Source organism: Oncorhynchus mykiss, chromosome 9 (genome assembly GCF_057628025.1).
Source record: "Oncorhynchus mykiss isolate SJ-2025 chromosome 9, ASM5762802v1, whole genome shotgun sequence".
Lineage (NCBI taxonomy): Eukaryota > Metazoa > Chordata > Actinopteri > Salmoniformes > Salmonidae > Oncorhynchus > Oncorhynchus mykiss.
The window spans coordinates 22,999,745-23,019,122 of NC_143030.1; the positions used below are offsets into that span (position 1 = coordinate 22,999,745).

Genomic DNA, 19,378 nt, shown 5'->3' on the forward strand with positions numbered 1-19,378 from the left:
GTGGGGAAAATAACCTGTGATTACCTAGGTTACCCCATTGACTCACAGCAAAAACTAGTACCTTTTTCAAATGCAATATTCTTGTCAATGTTTCTTTTAAGTACAACGTGTCTAAAGTTGACCTTCAACATTGCCTGCTCCCAAGCGTTCTTTCTACTTAGAAAAACGTAATATGTAGGGCTTCCCGCATGCCCCTTTTCATGACCGTGCTAGCATCCACGCGAGTAACTAACTAGCCAAGACCAACAATGCAAACAAACGGACTATAAACAGCTACAAGTAGTGAGTGGACTTACAAACAACAGACTATACTAAACAAGTTTAATGTCTTACCTGGGTTGAAATGTTTTCCACAAATATAGCTACATTGTAGCTGTGTTAGAGAGGGGTAAAGATAAAGATGGTTTTGTAGCCTACTTGGACACCGGGTCCCCACGTTTCCCACGCCTGAAGCCACAGGGCTCTTGTCGCAGGCTCTATTTCCCTACGTGGGAGCATTGCAATCCGTAGTTTGGTATTTTTGACCTGGTTACATGTACATTTTCATCTAAGTCTATGCTAGGTGAAGCTCCGCCTTATCTCAGCTCACAGGTCAAGAAAACAACACCCACCCGTAGCACGTGCTCCAGCAGGTATATCTCACTGGTCATCCCCAAAGCCAACACCTCCTTTGGCCGCCTTTCCTTCCAGCTCTCTGCTGCCAATGACTGGAACAAATTGCAAAAATCGCTGAAGCTGGTGACTTGTATTTCCCTCACTAACTTTAAACATCAGCTAACCGATCACTGCAGCTGTACATAGGCCATCTGTAAATAGCACACCCAATCTACCTACCCCATCCCCATATTGTTTTTATTTACTTTTCTGCTCTTTTGCACACCAGTATTTCTACTTGCACATCACCATCTGCTCATCTATCACTCCAGTGTTAATCTGCTAAATTGTAATTACTTCGCTACAATGGCCTATTTATTGCCTTACCACCTCACGCCATTTGCACACACTGTATATAGACTTTCTTTTTTTCTATTTTGTTATTGATGGACGCTTGTTTTTTCCATGTGTAACTCTGTTTGTCACACTGCTTTGCTTTATCTTGGCCAGGTCGCAGTTGTAAATAAGAACTTGTTCTCAACTAGCTTACCTGGTTAAATAAAGGTGAAATACAATAAATTGAACACAGCAGCTTTTCGGGCATATTTTGTTATTTCTGTATAACAAATAATCAACAATGAAGTTGGCTCCTTTACATTGGGGGTCAATAGGAAATCATGTTTTCCCAACTTTGTGTGCGTGGTCAATGGGAATACCTTACTATGTGAATATGGACTCTGAGTATACCATCAAAAGAAGGTTCATGTCCATTCTAGTATTCAAATTCCTAATTCAGCGCTTTCCACGCGGTAAGGCATTGCCAGTCTTAGGCCTAGTCCAGATCTGTATCTCAAATTCCTGGGCTGTTGTAACTCTCTTACATAGCCTAGCACCTAAGCCTAGCCCTAGTACCTAACCCTACTCAACTGGGGGACAGACAGGAGAGAGCTGGTGAGAGAGAAACAAGACAGACAGATGGTGAGAGCGTTTCAAAAATGGTTTGAAAGACCGAGCAGATGGGTGGGGAGGTACGAGTAAAAGATGGGCATGGTGAGAAGAATCTATAGTGGTTTTAAAAAACGCTCTTTAAAAACATTTTTTTTTTACATATTTGAATTGTATGTTTAATGTTTCCTCAAATGACATATTTGAGTGTGCAGTTCCACTCTGCAATGAATAAAATCGTGATCAATCACACTTTTCAAGGGCTCCCAAGGACAGAATAGTTTGTGGTGCCGGTGTTGGCTTTGGCCTATAGGCAAGTTCATTTACAATTGCGAGCTGGCCAAGATAAAGCAAAGCAGTTCGACACATACAACAACACAGAGTTACACATGGAGTAAAACAAACATACAGTAGAAAAATAAGTCTATATACAATGTGAGCAAATGAGGTGAGATAAGGGGAGTAAAGGCAAAAAAAGGTGGCGAAGTAAATACAATATAGCAAGTAAAACACTGGAATGGTAGATTTGCAGTGGAAGAATGTGCGAAGTAGAGAGAAATAATGGGGAGCTAAATAAATACAGTAAGGGAAGAGGTAGGTGTTTGGGATAAATTATAGATGGGCTATGTACAGGTGCAGTAATCTGTTAGCTGCTCTGACAGCTGGTGCTTAAAGCTAGTGAGGGAGTTAAGTGTTTCCAGTTTCAGGGATTTTTGTAGTTCGTTCTAGTCATTGGCAGCAGAGAACTGGAAGGAGAGGCGGCCGAAGGAAGAATTGGTTTTGGGGGTGACCAGAGAGATATACCTGCTGGAGCGCGTGCTACAGGTGGGTGCTGCTACGGTGACCGACGAGCTAAGGGGGGACTTTACCTAGCAGGGTCTTGTAGATGACCTGGAGCCAGTGGGTTTGGCGACGAGTATGAAGCGAGGGCCAGCCAACGAGAGCGTACAGGTCGCAGTGGTTGGTAGTATATGGGGCTTTGGTGACAAAACGGATGGCACTGTGATAGACTGCATCCAATTTATTGAGTAGGGTATTGGAGGCTATTTTGTAAATGAGTCGAGGATCGGTAGGATGGTCAGTTTTACAAGGGTATGTTTGGCAGCATGAGTGAAGGATGCTGTGTTTCGAAATAGGAAGCCAATTCTAGATTTAACTTGGATTGGAGATGTTTGATTTGAGTCTGGAAGGAGAGTTTAGTCTAACCAGACACCTAGGTAGTTGTCCACATATTCTAAGTCAGAACTGTCCAGAGTAGTGATGTTGGACAGGCGGGCAGGTGCAGGCGGCGATCGGTTGAAGAGCATGCGTTTAGTTTTACTTGTATTTAAGAGCAATTGGAGGCCATGGAAGGAGAGTTGTATGGTATTGAAGCTCGCCTGGAGGGCTGTTAACAGTGTCCAAAGAAGGGCCAGAAGTATACAGAATGGTGTGGTCTGCGTAGAGGTGGATCAGAGACTCACCAGCAGCAAGAGCGACATCATTGATGTACACAGAAGAGAGTCGGTCCAAGAATTGAACCCTGTGGCACCCCCATAGACTGCCAGAGGCCCAGACAACAGGCCCTCCGATTTGACACACTGAACTCTATCAGAGAAGTAGTTGGTGAACAAGGCGAGGCAGTCATTTGAGAAACCAAGGCTATCGAGTCTGCCGATGAGGATGTGGTGATTTGACAGAGTCGAAAGCCTTGGCCAGGTCAATGAATACGGCTGCACAGTATTGATTCCTATCGATGGCGGTTAAGATATCGTTTAGGACCTTGAGCGTGGCTGAGGTGCACCCATGACCAGCTCTGAAACCAGATTGCATAGCGGAAAAGGTGCGGTAGGAATCGAAATGGTCGGCATTCTGTTTGTTGACTTGGCTTTCGAAGACCTTAGAAAGGCAGGGTAGGATAGATATAGGTCTGTAGCAGTTTGGGTCAAGAGTGCCCCCCCCCCCCTTTGAAGAGGGGGATGACCACAGCTGCTTTCCAATCTTTGGGAATCTCAGACGACATGAGAGGTTGAACAGACTAGTAATAGGGCTTGCAACAATTATGGCAGATCATTTTTAGAAAGAAAGGGTCCAGATTGTCCAGCCCGGCTTATTTGTAGGGGTCTAGATTTTGCAGCTCTTTCATAACATCAGCTGACTGGATTTGGGAGAAGGAGAAATGGGGAAGGCTTGTGCGAGTTGCTGTGGGGGGTGCAGTACTGTTGACCAGGGTAGGGGTACTCCGGTGGAAAGCATGGCCAGCTGTAGAAAAATGGTTATTGAAATTCTCAATTATAGTGGATTTATCGGTGGTGACAGTGTTTCCTAGCCTCAGAGCTGTGGGCAGCTGGAAGGAGGTGTTCTTATTCTCCATGGACTTTAGTGTCCCAGAACTTTTTTGAGTTGAAGGAGGCAAATTTCTGCTTGAAAAAGCCACAATGACATGACAAGAAGCTGCCATGTGGGGAATTGTAGGTGGCTCGTTTCAGCTTGTTGTCTTGTTATTGATACCATGTCTTGTTTTGACTGATGTCTATGCTAATATGGCAAAACTTTTGCTAGCTATCCAAGAACTGTAAAAATGTATTTGAGACAAGTGCTCATTGTGGAATGTATTTGTTTTCAATAAACATTTGGAGACTAAATATAGTTTACATGTTGTCAGTCTAAGCCAACCGTGTCTGTTTTGCCCCATAGTTGCACACCCAATGCTTTTGTTGCGAAACAACCAACCTGTCTAACAGAGGAAAAAGTAAATTAACTCATTTGGAATGACGTGTAGGCTTACGAAGATATACAATGTTTTGAACATAACTGACAATGTAAAAATGGACAAATGAATAGATGAATAAATAAATGTAGATAAACTCACCCTTCTCTTCCTGCTACAGGTGAACTCTTGGAGCGGCTCCATAGAGATCGGGGTGACTTCTCTGGACCCGGCTGGTCTCGACTTCCCCAGCAGCGCTACGGGTCTGAAGGGAGGCTCCTGGATCGTGTCTGGCTGCTCGGTGCTACGTGACGGCCGCTCCGTCCTCGAGGAGTACGGCCGAGACCTGGACCAGCTGTCTGAGGGCGACCGTGTGGGCATACAGGTAGGTAGCCTAGTGGGTTAACAAGGCAGACTAGTGGCCGGAAGGTCGCCGGTTCAAGCCCTGGGCCAGGCACTAAATTGGTAACAATCTCTACAATACTCTCTATCCAGGGGCGCTGCTTCATGGCTGACCCTGCTCGTCTCAATTCTGTGTTTAGATGGGCTAAGCAAAAAATTTACAAATGATCACTTTTCTTATTTCTGTTCTACTGTACAGCGGAGCACCCATGGCGAGCTCCACCTGTGGGTGAACGGGCAGGACTGTGGCGCGGCTGCCAGTGGTCTCCCGACGGGCCTCTGGGCGGTGGTGGACCTCTATGGCAAGTGTACGCAAGTGACTGTGGTGAGCTGCGAGCCGCCGTCCTTGGCGGAGAGAGACACTGAGAGGGAGACGGTGGAGGAGCGTGAGCAGGAAGACGAGGAGGAAGAGGTGGTGGTGTGCGGGGTCAGGGAGGGGGAGTTCGGGGGTCTGACGTCAGCGGTGAACCTGGCGGCGGCGACAAACGGGACATTAGAGGAAGGTAGGACTTGTTGATGTTTTTGTTTGTCTATTGAAATGGAGGGTTTGTTGTGTAAAAGGGTGTAGTAATGAGGGAAAGGACTCTTCTCTCTTTTTTGTTTTGTCTTCTCATTCCTGTTTTGTCTCAGTGCCTGAGCTCCCTCCTACTCATAACCGACCTGACAAGTTTCCCAACAACCTTGAGCCTGAGACAGGTAAGAAAATCAAAACCTCTACCCCAATCTCAGTTGCACCATTGACCAAATGTAAGTCTCCATCTTTCTCTCCCTCCCCTATAGTTCTGACGGAGCACCAGCTCTTTGACGTGTTAAACAATGCCATTGTATCCCTTTACCGCTCTGAGGACAATGGAGGGGGAGATCTGGGAGGAGGTGGAATAGGGAGAGACTCAGGAACAGGAAGTAGAGGGGACAGGGGGAGCAGCAGCGGTGGGGGATCCGTTAACGGTAACAGTAGTGACAGCGGGGGCGGGACCGGCAATACTGGAAGCGTCAACAGCCCTGCAGGTGGCGGAGGGGCGAGACTCGGGGCAGTGACGGGCGGGATGCTGACCAATGATGCGCTGCTGTTCCACGAGAAGTGCGGCACACTGATCAAGCTGAGCAACAACAACAAGACGGCGGAGAGGCGGCGGCCTCTGGACGAGTTCAACAACGGCGTGGTCATGACCAACCGGCCGCTTCGACACAACGAGATGTTTGAGGTGCGGCCAATCACTGGCTCCGATACTGAGATATGTGAATTCTTGGAAGGGGTTGAAACGAGGGGCTTAGATCAAGGTGTTTAATAACATTTATTTGGTCATTCTTAATTTGAATGCTCATAAGAAATAGCCTACACACCACTGTCATAGTAATGACATAACAGCTGTCAAAGTAATAATATAACAGCTGTCATAACTGTTTACTTTCATTTTCATGACCTCTAATGACAGAGGGGTCAAGTAAATATCACCACTGAAGTTGACATGTCAGAGTTTGAACCTAATCCTCTAATCTCCATATGGTAGAGTTGAATCTTTCAGATTAGCCAATGAATATTCGTTAACTTTACTTGTCAGTCATAATATGTCATAACACCTTGACATAACCGGTCATAAAATGGTCATAACACTCATGACACATATTTAGACCTGTTTTTGACATACACCACCGTTCAAAAGTTTGGCGTCACTTAGAAATGTCCTTGTTTTTGAAAGTAAAGTAAAAAGAAATTGCCCATTAAAATAACATGAAATTGATAAGAAGTAGTGTAGACATTGTCGATGTTGTAAATGACTATTGTAGCTGGAAACGTCTGATTTTTTTTTAATGGAATATCTACATAGACGTACAGAGGCCCATTACCAGCAACCATCACTCCTGTGTTCCAATGGCAAGTTGTGTTAGCTAATCCAAGTTTGCAATTTTAAAAGGCTAATTGATCATTAAACTCTTGCAATTATTTTAGCACAGCTTAAACCTGTTGTCCTGATTTTAAAGAAGCAATAAAACTGTCAGGGAAAAAATACATTTGAATAAATGTGGATTTTGACACTTATGTGGTGTAGGTGTCATAACCAGCCGTAAAACATGATTAAATATATAGGTCATGAGTGTTATGACCATATGACAGGTTGTCAGCTGTTATGACATGGTTATGACTGTCATATCGTGTTGACGCTGAGTGTCAAGTGAAGTGTTACCGAATATTCATATGTTACAGCCACAGGGTGTGAATGAATAGATAATAACATTTCCGATGGACTGCAGCTTGAGATTAATAATGGAAAAATAGTAAGTGTTTCTATATTCTAAAAGAGAGAGAATTCACTAGAAACCAAATAGACCAAAGCAGGGAAAGGACTGTCTGAACTTCTCCAATAAGAAACGTTTGTTTCTGTTGTGAAACCTTTTGCGCCTCTAGTTTCTGAATGCGCCCCTGGTTTCTGTTGTGCCACAGATCCGCATAGATAAGCTGGTGGACAAGTGGTCGGGGTCGATCGAGATCGGCGTGACAACACACAACCCCAACAACTTGGACTACCCAGCCACAATGACAAATCTGCGCTCAGGTACGTTACGCATGCATGTATACGCACACTAGCGTAGTGTTGCTCTAACCCAATATACAACTAGATCTATTCATTCCACAACAAACTGCACGCATGTTCGATCAATCCCTCCAGGATTCTGCATCACAATTATTTTTGGGGGGCAAAATCAAAAATTTCCCGCATGTTATGCGAGGGCTTGCTATAAAACAGTCAAATCATTGCAATATTATCGCATAAAACTGACCCGGTCAACACAGTACAAAAAGGATAGCATTTTCAACCAATCACCACACAGTTGCCACATAATATGGTTCAATCAAGCAACACTTCCCCGAACCAATTCCTTTGTCAGCGCATTTTCGCAAGGAAATTGACAGTCATTGCATATTGCCATGCAAAATGTCAGAATTGCTGCTGAAAAAAAGATGTAGTTTTGCCTGCAAATATCACAAATAAATCCCAGCGGAATCCTGGAGGGACTGTTCAATCTTGTTCTTTACAACGCACAAGGCTACATCTTGCTGTGTTTTTTTTTTCTCTCTTGCTCTTCCAGGTACAATCATGATGAGTGGCTGTGGGATCCTGACGAATGGCAAGGGAACACGTCGGGAGTACTGTGAATTCAGCCTGGATGAACTGCAGGTCAGTGACACACACACACACACACACACTCTCATCTCTAACATCTTAACCATGACACTCTGACTTCCATTCCAGGAGGGGGATCACATAGGCTTGATGCACAAGGCCAGCGGAGCTCTTCACTTCTACATCAATGGCATCGACCAAGGTGAGAGTGACACGCCAGGAGCATCCGGCACTATGTTGTTGAACGCTGAGCTGTAGTCAATGAATAGCATTCTCACATAGTGAGGGCAGTGTGGAGTGCAATAGAGATGGCATCATCTGTGGCTGTGTTTGGGCGGTATGCAAATTGGAGTGGGTCTAGGGTTAATGTGAGTTATGACCAGCCTTTCAAAGCACTTCATGGCTATGGATGTGAGTGCTATGGGTCTGTAGTCATTTAGGCAGGTCACCTTAGTGTTCTTGGGCACAGGCACTATGGTGGTCTGCTTGAAACATGTTGGTATTACAGACTCAATCAGGGACATGTTGAAAATGTCAGTGAAGACACCTGCCAGTTTGTCAGCACATGCCCGGAGCCCATGTCCTGGTAATCCGTCTGGCCCCGCGGCCTTGTGAATGTTGACCTGTTTAAAGGTCTTACTCACGTCGGCTACGGCGAGCGTGATCACACAGTCTTCCGGAACAGCTGATGCTCTCATGCATGCCTCAGTGTTGCTTGCCTCGACGCGAGCGTAGAAGTGATTTAGCTCGTCAAATTGTAGTACAATTTGATCTTAGCCCTGTATTGGCGCTTTGCCTGTTTGATGGTTTGTCGGAGGGCATAGCAGGATTTCTTATAATCTTCCAGGTTAGAGTCCCGGACCTTGAAAGCGGCAGCTCAACCCTTTAGCTCTGTCGGATGTTGCCTGTAATCCATGGCTTCTGGTTGGGGTATGTACTTAGTCACTGTGGGGACAACGTCTTCGATGCACTTATTGATCAAGCCAGTGACTGATGTGGTGTACTCCTCAATGCCATTGGAGGAATCCCGGAAGCTTTGTATGCTTCTCTGTGTGGAGTACAGGTGATCTAGATTTTTTTTTCCCCTCTGGTTGCACGTTTACCATGTTGATAGAAATTGGGTAAATGGATTTAAGTTTCCCTGCATTAAAGTCCCCGGCCACTAGGAACGCCGCCTCTGGGTGAGTGGTTTCCTGTTTGCTTATTTCCTTATACAGCTGACTGAGTGCGGTCTTAGTGCCAGCATCTGTCTGTGGTGGTAAATAAACAGCCATGAACAGCCAGATGAAAACTCTCTTGGCAAATAGTGTGGTATACAGCTTATAAGATACTCTACTTCAGGTGGGCAAAATCTAGAGACTTCTTTAGATTTCGTGCACCAGCTGTTATTAACCTTGCAGTGTGAAGGACAGGCAAACCATGATGCTGCAATTTAATATGGCAATACTGAAAAGGCAGCAGAAATGCAAGTATATTATTTATTAATGGGCACATCGTTAACGCTTGCTATGTTTTACATGTCATTTGATGGACTGTTTACGTCATTGTCATGCAGAGGAGTTTTGCCCCATACAGTGTATCAATGTCAGTTCGAGAAACACGTACAATTGTAAATCATTATGCACCACATTTCATCCAAGTTGTCCATAACCTCAATTTGACCTCTGACCCTGCCCCTTAGGCGTGGCAGCGGCCCAGACGCCCGCCGTAGTCTACGCCGTGGTCGACCTCTACGGCATGGCTGTCAAGGTGACCATCGTCCACAATCACAACCACAGCGACCGCCTCCGCCGCAACAACGCCATCATGCGGGCGCTGTCGCCAGACGTTGGTCGCCCCCGGCCTGCCCACTCCCTCACGCCGGACCCCGACACTCCCGACCGCCTCCTCTTTCACTCCAACTGTGGCCAAAAGGCAGCCATCATCAGCGAGGGCAGGACGGCTCTTCGCCCTCAGTATGTATTGTATCCATGGTCCTAGTGCCTTATTGCATAAATATACGAGGGGGTGTGGTATATGGCCAATATACCACGGCTAAGGGCTGTTCTTAGGCACAACGCAAGGAGTACCAGGACACAGCCCTTAGCCGTGGTATATCGGCTATGTACCACAAAACCCAGAGGTGCCTTATTGCTATTAAAAATTGGTTACCAACGTAATTAGAGCCGCAATAATAAACGTTTTGTCATACCCATTGCATACGGTCTGATATACCACTGCTTTCAGCCAATCAGCATTCAGGGCTTGAACCACCCAGTTTATAATGTACAGTATATTATAGATACATTTGATTGTGTGTATTTTTCCTCGGGCAGTGCTACGGACGACTTCAATCACGGCGTGGTCTTGAGCGGCCGCCCGCTGCACTCCAACGAGGTGTTCCAGGTGCGCATCGACAAGATGGTGGACAAGTGGGCGGGCTCCATCGAGATCGGCGTGACCACGCACAACCCCGCCTACCTGCAGCTGCCCTCCACCATGACCAACCTGCGCTCAGGTAATACCAACCAATCAGGTAATACCAACCTCTTACCCCTGCCCCCCTAGCAGGGTTACTTGTAGATCTGAAAGAAATATACTAGTAGGCCCAACTAGCCTTCTTTTAGGCTAGGTTGAGTTTCCACCTCACACCCTTCTAATCCTCCCAGGATGAGAGGATGGGGGCTTGATTAATCTAATTTTCCATACTCAAACAATGTTTGGAAAGGGCTGTGGATTGACTGATTTTGATGATTTTGTTGTCGTTTGACTGATGTACTGGTTTTGTTGCAAGTTGACTGATGTGGTGTTTGTACAGTCGTTCAAAGGTTTATTTTTACTATTTTCAAAATTGTAGAATAATAGTGAAGACATCAAAACTATGAAATAACACATGGAATCACGTAGTAACCAAAAAAGTGTTAAACCAAATCAAAATATTTTAGTCTTCAAAGTAGCCACCCTTTGCCTTGACAGCTTTGCACACTTTTGGCATTCTGTCAACCAGCTTCACCTGGAATGCTTTTCCAACAGTCTTGAAGGAGTTCCCACACGCTGAGCTCTTGTTGGCTGCTTTTCCTTCATGCTGCGGTCCGACTCATCCCAAACCATCTCAATTTGGTTGAGGTCGGGGGATTATGGAGGCCAGGTCATCTGATGCAGCACTCCATCACTCTCCTTCTTGGTCAAATGGCCCTTACGCAGCCTGGAGGTGTGTTGGGTCATTGTCCTGTTGAAAACAAATGATAATCCCACTAAGCGCAAACCAGATGGGATGGCGTATCACTGCAGAATGCTGTGGGAGCCATGCTGGCTAAGTGTGCCTTGAATTCTAAAAAAATCACTGACAGTGTCACCAGCAACTCTGGGTCTTCCGTTCCTGTGGCAGTCCTCATGAGAGTTTCATCATAGTGCTTGATGGTTTTTGTGACTGCATTTGAAGAAATGTTCAAAGTTCTTGACATTTCCCTATTGACTGACCTTCATGTCTTAAAGTAATGATGGACTGTCGTTTCTCTTTGCTTTTTTGAGCTGTTCTTGCCATAATGTGGACTTAGCCTTATTTAGTAAAAGACCATCTTCTGTATCCCACAACTAATTAGCTCAAACACATTAAGAAGGAAAGAAATTCCACAAATGTTACTTTTAACAAGGCACACCTGTTAATTGAAATGCATTCCTGGTGACTACCTCATGAAGCTGGTTGAGAGAATGCCAAGAGTGTGCAAAGCTGTCAAGGCAAAGTGTGGCTACTTTGAAGAATCTCAAATACAGAATGTAATTGGATTTCTTTAACACTTTGTTTCTATTACTACATAAAATTCCATATGTGTTATTTCATAGTAATGATTTCTTCACTATTATTCTACAATGTAGAAATAGTAAAAATAAAGACAAACATTGTAATGAGTAGGTGTGTCCAAACTTTTGACTGGTACTGCAGGTTGACTGATGTTTTGTTGTAGGTTGACTGTTCTGGTTTTGTGTCCCAGGGACTTGGATGATGACAGGAAACGGGGTGATGCACAACGGAACCACCATACTGGACGAGTACGGACACAACCTGGACCGACTCAAAGTGAGTGGGAGACCCTACTTTACAGTCGTCCTTAGAATATTCAACTCTACCCCCCCCCTCTCTCTTTCTCCATTTCCCACCCTCTCGCTCTGTCCTGTTCCTGCTCTTGTCTTCCACTCCTTCTCAGTCACCATCAGCACTTACATGCTATCGTACTTATCACCTGTTGCTGTGTGCTTCATCTCTTTCTCTCTGACCACTGTCATCTCTGTCTCTTTATCCAGGCGGGGGACACAGTGGGCGTGGTGCGGAAGGAGGACGGGAGCCTCCACTTCTTTGTGAACGGGGTGGCACAGGGCCCGGCGGCGTGGAACGTCCCACCCAGCGTCTACGCCGTGGTGGACCTCTATGGCCAGGCCGCACAGGCAACCATCATGGACGACGTGGGTGAGTGGGGGGGGGTGGAGGAAGGTTGTTGTTAAAGGTGCCTAAGGCGATTCCAGAAGTTTCTAGTGTGTCAGATCAAAAAGGTTTTGGAACCACTGAAGACAATACTGAAGACATGGAATGTGTCTGTATATGGTATGTGAATATCCTCCTCCAACTAGCTTTGCCTCAACAACCTTCCTCAAACATTTCTCCCCTCTAGCAGACCTCCCCCCTCTCCCCGAGGACAGCTCGGAGGGCCCCACCGTCATGTCGCCCGGCAGCCCATGCTCGGTCGCCGGGGGCAACAGTGCCAACGACCTGCGCTTCCACCAGCTGCACGGCACTAACGCGGTAATCACCAATGGGGGGCGCACTGCCCTCAGACAGAACTGTCGATCCGAGTTCAACGACGCCATCGTCATCTCTAACAGGTCAGTGTGACGCGCGCACACACACACACACACACACCTGCGTCATCTCCAACAGGTCAGAAGGTCGACACACACATCATGTGCTTGTGCGTGTCCTGACTGTGTTGTCTGTTGTCAGGTGCCTTCGAGACGGAGAGCTCTTTGAGATAGTCATTCAGAAGATGGTGGACCGGTGGTCGGGGTCAATAGAAGCAGGTAAGATAATGGCAGGTAAGGCGTTTCTATTTTACCCCTCTCGACCTTCTCACACAGCCCTATCCACACACACAGCAGTGGAGTGATACATGTTTGTCCGTGTGTGTGTTCTGTCCAGGTGTGACTGCTATCAGGCCAGAAGAGCTGGAGTTTCCCAACACCATGACGGATATAGACTACGATACCTGGATGCTTAGGTCTGTTCTAAATGAATGATTTTGAAACAGATTAGATTCAGTCAACTGTTATCGAATCCTACTGTTGTATCCATCTGCTACAGTGGATTTCACTAAGAAGCATCTAAGGGAATATCTTCCTCTGCCTTGTGCATGAAATAAACCAAGTTTCATTTGAACTCCCTCTCTAAACCCTCAGTGGCACGGCCATCATGCAGGACGGCAACACCATGCGTAACAACTATGGCTGTGACCTGGACACTCTGACCACGGGCAGTAGGATCGGCATGATGCGCTCGGCCACCGGCGACCTTCACTACTACATCAACGGTGTGGACCAGGGGGTGGCCTGCACCGGGCTGCCGCCAGGTAAAGGTGAATGGAACCAGTGATCATAAACCTGTTATTACGACCCCATACATGGGCAAGGGGTCGGGGACAAAAGGCTCATGAACTGATTTTGAAATGGAGCTGATGGGTGTGTACTATGCACCTTGTAGCTAGATGGTAGAAGTGTCTCTGAATAAATCTACCTAACAGCTCAAATCTCACTGCTATTTTGTTTAATATTTCAACTTGTATTTACCAAGGCTAGTCTCACTGAGATCTTTGTCAAGCATCTACATTTTCCAAATATATGGTGAACTTGGACAACCCCTCTTTCCTCTCTCCCTCCCTCCTTTCATCAGAGGTGTATGCGGTGATAGACCTGTATGGTCAGTGTGTCCAGGTGTCCATCACCAGTTCCTCTGGCCCTCAGGATAACAGTCTGTGTACCAGCAACATCACAGAGAAGAGTTTCCCCATACACTCCCCAGGTACTGACCGCGTGTGATTTTTTTCTCTCAGGCTATGAATCTAAATCATGAGCCTGTCTGTCGTTCAACGTCTCTCCTTCTTCCTTACATGCGTAGTGGCAGGCGTGGCCCACCGGCTCCACAGTAAGCATGGTAAGAACGTGGTTCTACTGGGAGAGGGCTGCCAGGCCGTCAGGGTGGGAGGATACGCACACGGCATCGTCTTCAGCGCCAAGGAACTCAAAACAGACGAACTGTTTGAGGTGAGTAGTGCTCTGTTATCTACCCAGACGCAATCAGATCGCTCTATTTTCATAACACTTGAGTCATCTGTTGTCTTATATATGCTCGCGCATAACATTCACTATTGACGTTGTAGTATTGTCCTCTCCACCCACCTCCAGGTGAAGATAGACGAGGTGGATGACCAGTGGTCTGGTTCCCTCCACATGGGTCTGACCACCCTAGCCCCTCCAGAGCTGCCCTCCTGCCCCATGTCAGGCCTGTCCCCCTCCCTCACACAGCTCCGGTCCAAGGTCACCTGGCTGGTAGCCGGGTCAGAGGTCAGACGCAACGGGCTCCTGCAGAGACAGAACTACGGCGCCTCCCTGGACAGACTGACGGTGAGAGACAGGGCGTGGGATTCCAAAGCTCTGTTGAATCAATACTTTGTACTTATTTTGTAATTTGTTGCACAGAGAGAAACAATGAAAGAGGGGGAGGGAACAACTGGTTGGGATTGAAAGATGGAGACGACAAACATTAGTGCATATGGAATGGAAAGACGGATTGTGATGAATAGATAAGTAGGTACTACATTTGATGCCTGAGTTGTATTGCGTGTGTCTAGGTGGGTAACCGCGTCGGGGTGAAGAGATGCAGCGATGACACCATGCACGTCCTTATCGACGGAGAGGACATGGGACCAGCCGCCACCGCTGTGGCCAAGGTACACACACTTCATGAACAACAGTTCTCTCATACACACGTCATACTTGTTCAATTCACACGCACAATTATGTTCCTATCCTTGTGGGGACCAAAACATTGATTCCCATTCAAAATCCTGTTTACTTTAACACCCTAGCCCTAACTCCTTACCCTAATTGTAAACCTAAGCCTAAAATAGTCTATTTCCTTGTTTTACTACCACCCCACCTCTCTCCCCTACCTATAGAACGTGTATGCAGTGTTGGACCTGTATGGTCGTGTGACAGCGGTGTCCATCGTCAGTTCGTCGGTGCTGGAGGACGCAGGGAGCGTCAAGGCCCCCTCCCTCTCCTCAGACAGCTGTAGCGAAGGAGAGGAGGACCGCACGCCGGTGAGACACGGGTGTGGGGATGGAGGGAGAAGGAGGATAGGAGGGAAGGGGGGACCGATGGATGATATGCTTTCGCCGGGATCTTTTGTGATTATAGCTTGACAACAACAATGTTAGACTTTGTCTAAAGTAAGAAAATGTGTGGAATTTTTATTTCTCCACTTTTGTCATGCAAGCATCTCAAAGTACAGTAGGAAACCTGAAATTGCGCCATAGGTGGTTGTACATAGGTAGGTGTACAAAACATTAGGAAACACCTTCCTAATATTGAGTTGCAGCTCCTATTACCTTCAGAACAGCCTCAATTTGTCGGGGCATGGACTCTACAAGGTGTCGAAAGCATTCCACAGGGATGATGGCCGACGTTAACTCCAATTCTTTCCACAGTTGTCAAGCTGGCTGGATGTCCTTTCGGTGGTGGACCGTTCTTGATAGACACGAGAAACTCTTGAGCGTGAAAAACTCAGCAGTGTTACAGAAACCAGTTTGCCTGACACCTACTACCATACCCTGTTCATAGGCACTTAAATATTTGTATCTTGCCCATTCACTCTCTGAATGGCACCCTACACAATCAATTTCTCATTGTCTCAAGGCTTAAAAATCCTTTAACTGATCTCCTCCCCTTCATCTACACTGATTGAAGTGGATTTAACAAGTGACGTCAATAAGGGATCATAGCAGTCACCTGCTCAGTCTGTGTCATGGAAAGAGCAGGTGTTCCTAATGTTTTGTACACTCAGTGTATATATGTGAATTGATCTAAGGCAACAGAAGTTTAAAAAAATACTGTTTGTTTCATCTCTCCATCTCACTCTCCATCTCTCCTCCCCCATCCACCAGGTTGAGGGTGGTGAGCCGGCCCTGGTGCCCAACACAGTCATGGCCTTCCTGGAGAACCATGGGAAGAACATCCAGCTGTCCCATGAGAACCTGACGGCAGCCCGCGTCTCCAGCTACAACCAGGGCCTCCTAGTCACAGCACAACCCCTGCCCCGACAACAACTGTTCCAGGTACTGTGTGTGAGTGGTGGGGTTAGGGGTCTGTGTGTCAGGATTTGATTGGGGTAGCCAAGGGGGTGTTTAATTGTTGTATAGGGACACATAATATTTAATACTGCATTCTGTCACCATAGTTTGTGAATGACATTTTGACTATCAATGTTGCCATAGTTTCAGATCGACCGCCTGAACGCATCGTGGACGTCGTCCCTGTCGCTAGGGGTGATCGGCCACTCCCCAGACCGCCTCAACTTTCCCTCCACTGCGTGCTGTCTGAAACGCTCTGTGTGGCTGCTGCAGAGAGACTCTGTCTTCCACAACTCACTGAAGGTACTGCACACACACGTCAGTGTTTCCCCTACGTTCATTTCGCAGTGGCATACCGCCGCTGCTAAGTCATTGCCGCCACTGCAAATATATATATTTTTTAACATTCTGCCAAGATGAGCTTTTAAGATCAGCGTGACGAAGTACAACAAATTCCATATCTTCCTCATTCTCATCAGATCATCCGAGAAACCTCGACCGTAATTAGCTAACGTGCTTGTTATCCTGGAAGTGTAACCAACCCTATTAAGATACAGGAACCTTACGCCAGTGAAATAATTTTTGCGGTTAATATAGAAGTGGCTGGTGACGTTATTGAGATCAAGAGATACAATTCAACTGTCCTTGAGTTTCTAAGAAAGAGGGCATTTTTTAATTTTCATGCATTTGAGTTGGGAAAAAAAGTCACCATTAGTTTTGTTGTACGACTGTGAGAAGGTCCCCTGCACTATCTCTGCCACAGCTACTGAATGAAATCCTAGGGGAAACACTGCGCACACACTCACGGTACAGATAGCAAGACAAACGCAACACAAAGCTTAATGGAGATCTCTCCCTCTTCTCTCTGTCCCACCATCACTTCTCTTCCCCATCAGATCTGTGAGAACTATGGTCCTAACCTGGACACATGTCCAGAGGGTACAGTCCTGGGTCTGCTGGTGGATGGGAACAGCTGTCTGCACCTTTATGTGAACGGTATGGACCAGGGAGTAGCAGCCCAGGATATCCCTACTCCATGCTACCCCCTCATAGACCTATACGGACAGTGTGAACAGGTACGTCTGTCCCACCCCCATTCCAAACCGTCAGAATAATTTTAGAGGTCGAGGAAGTTAAGAAACGAATACCTGGAAAAAGAAAGCTGTTGACTTGTTTTAATGGTCCTAAACCATATCTTAACCGCCATCGATAAGAAACAATACTATGCAGCCGTATTCATTGATCTGGCCAAGGTTGTGGTCAATCACCACATCCTCATCGGCAGACTCGATAGCCTTGGTTTCTCAAATGATTGCCTCGCCTGATTCACCAACTACTTCTCTGATAGAGTTCATTGTGTCAAATCGGAGGGCCTGTTGTCCGGGCCTCTGGCAGTCTCTATGGGGGTGCCACAGGTTTAAATTCTTGGACCGACTCTCTTCTCTGTGTACATCAATGATGTACCTCTCGCTGCTGGTGAGTCTCTGATCCACCTCTACGCAGACAACACCATTCTGTATACTTCTGGCCCTTCTTTGGACACTGTGTTAACAGCCCTCCAGGCGAGCTTCAATGCCATACAACTCTCCTTCCTTGGCCTCCAATTGCTCTTAAATACAAGTAAAACTAAATGCATGCTATTCAACCGATCGCTACCTGCACCTGCCCGCCTGTCCAACATCACTACTCTGGACAGCTCTGACAATTACAAATACCTAGGTGTCTTGTTAGACTGTAAACTCTCCTTCCAGACTCAAATCAAACATCTCCAATCCAAGTTAAATCTAGAAATGGCTTCCTATTTTGTAACAAAGCATCCTTCACTCATGCTGCCAAACATACCCTTGTAAAACTGACCATCCTACAAATCCTCGACTTCGGCGACGTCATTTACAAAATGGCCTCCAATACCCTACTCAATAAATTGGATGCAGTTTATCACAGTGCCATCCGTTTTGTCACCAAAGCCCCATATACTACCAACCACTACGACCTGTACGCTCTCGTTGGCTGGACCTTGCTTCATACTCGTCGCCAAACCCACTGGCTCCAGGTCATCTACAAGACCCTGCTAGGTAAAGTCCCCCCTTATCTCAGCTCGCAGGTCACCATAGCAGCACCCACCTGTAGCACGCGCTCCAGCAGGTATAGCTGCCTGGTTGACCCCCAAAACCAATTCTTACTTTGGCCGCCTCTCCTTCCAGGTCTTTGCTGCCAATGACTGGAATGAACTACAAAAATCACTGAAACTGGAAACACTTATCTCCCTTACTAGCTTTAAGCACCAGCTGTCAGAGCAGCTCACATATTACTGTACCTGTACATAGCCGATCTATAATTAAGCCCAAACAACTACCTCTTTCCTTACTTTATTTATTTATTTTGCTTTGCTGCAGGAGGTGTTTTGCTTTGCTGCAGGAGGAACTGGTGCACTTCACAAAATAGATGGCCTCATGAGGAGGGAATATTATGTGGATATATTGAAGCAACATCAAGACATCAGTCTGGAAGTTAAAGCTTGGTCGCAAATGGGTCTTCCAAATGGACAATGACCCCAAGCATACTTGCAAAATGGCTTAAGGACAACAAAGGAGTGGCCATCACAAAGCCCTGACCTCAATCCTATAGAACATTTGTGGGCAGAACTGAAAAAGCATGTGTGAGCAAGGAGGCCTACAAACCTGACTCAGTTACACCAGCTCTGTCAGGAGGAATGGTCCAAAATTCACCCAACTTATTGTGGTAAGATTGTGGAAGGCGACCTGAAACATTTGACCCACTTTAAACATTTTAAAGATAATACTACCAAATACTAATTGAGTGTCTGTAAACTTCTGACCCACTGGGAATGTGATGAAATAAATCATTCACTCTACTATTATTCTGACATTTCACATTCTTAAAATAAAGTGGCGATCCTAACTAACCAAAGACCAAAGATTTTTACTAGGATTAAATGTCAGGAATTGTGAAAAACTGAGTTTAAATGTATTTGGCTGAGGTGTATGTAAACTTCCGACTTCAACTGTATTAGGCGGTGTCAGATGAAAGCACATAAAATTGTCAGGGACTCCAGTCACCCAAGTCATAACTGTTTTCTCTGCTACCGCACGGCAAGCGGTACCGGAGTGCCAAGTCTAGGACCCAAGGCTCCTTAACAGCTTCTACCCCCAAGCCATAAGACTGCTGAACAATTAATCAAATGGCCACTGCATTACATTGAGCCCCCCCATCCATTTGTTTTGTAC

At 46.3% G+C, this 19,378-nt stretch overlaps 1 protein-coding gene across 23 annotated transcripts in view; it reads left to right on the top strand.

Moving 5' to 3' along the window:
- The window catches only part of LOC110531697 (neuralized-like protein 4), a 37,217-nt gene that overhangs the window by 11,544 nt on the left and 6,295 nt on the right, over positions 1 to 19,378 (top strand). Inside the window, exons 2-24 of one of the 23 annotated variants that reach the window (XR_016483158.1) lie at positions 4,410 to 4,613; positions 4,830 to 5,133; positions 5,261 to 5,326; positions 5,411 to 5,835; positions 7,074 to 7,185; positions 7,721 to 7,809; positions 7,885 to 7,957; positions 9,437 to 9,710; positions 10,071 to 10,252; positions 11,727 to 11,812; positions 12,037 to 12,199; positions 12,402 to 12,612; positions 12,731 to 12,822; positions 12,926 to 13,004; positions 13,183 to 13,352; positions 13,673 to 13,801; positions 13,898 to 14,043; positions 14,160 to 14,403; positions 14,631 to 14,729; positions 14,958 to 15,101; positions 15,945 to 16,115; positions 16,275 to 16,433; positions 17,027 to 17,206. Coding sequence is in view for 15 of the 23 variants with exons in the window: in XM_021615024.3 (XP_021470699.3) it covers positions 4,410 to 4,613; positions 4,830 to 5,133; positions 5,261 to 5,326; positions 5,411 to 5,835; positions 7,074 to 7,185; positions 7,721 to 7,809; positions 7,885 to 7,957; positions 9,437 to 9,710; positions 10,071 to 10,270; positions 11,727 to 11,812; positions 12,037 to 12,199; positions 12,402 to 12,612; positions 12,731 to 12,822; positions 12,926 to 13,004; positions 13,183 to 13,358; positions 13,673 to 13,801; positions 13,898 to 14,043; positions 14,185 to 14,403; positions 14,631 to 14,729; positions 14,958 to 15,101; positions 15,945 to 16,115; positions 16,275 to 16,433; positions 17,027 to 17,206 (3,801 nt within the window). In the remaining 8 variants the exon portion in view is untranslated. Of the gene's footprint in view, positions 1 to 4,409; positions 4,614 to 4,829; positions 5,134 to 5,260; positions 5,327 to 5,410; positions 5,836 to 7,073; positions 7,186 to 7,720; positions 7,810 to 7,884; positions 7,958 to 9,436; positions 9,711 to 10,070; positions 10,271 to 11,726; positions 11,813 to 12,036; positions 12,200 to 12,401; positions 12,613 to 12,730; positions 12,823 to 12,925; positions 13,005 to 13,182; positions 13,359 to 13,672; positions 13,802 to 13,897; positions 14,044 to 14,159; positions 14,404 to 14,630; positions 14,730 to 14,957; positions 15,102 to 15,944; positions 16,116 to 16,274; positions 16,434 to 17,026; positions 17,207 to 19,378 lie in introns of those variants that run through there. The other 22 variants (XR_016483160.1, XR_016483159.1, XR_016483156.1 and 19 more) reach the window with 22 other exon arrangements.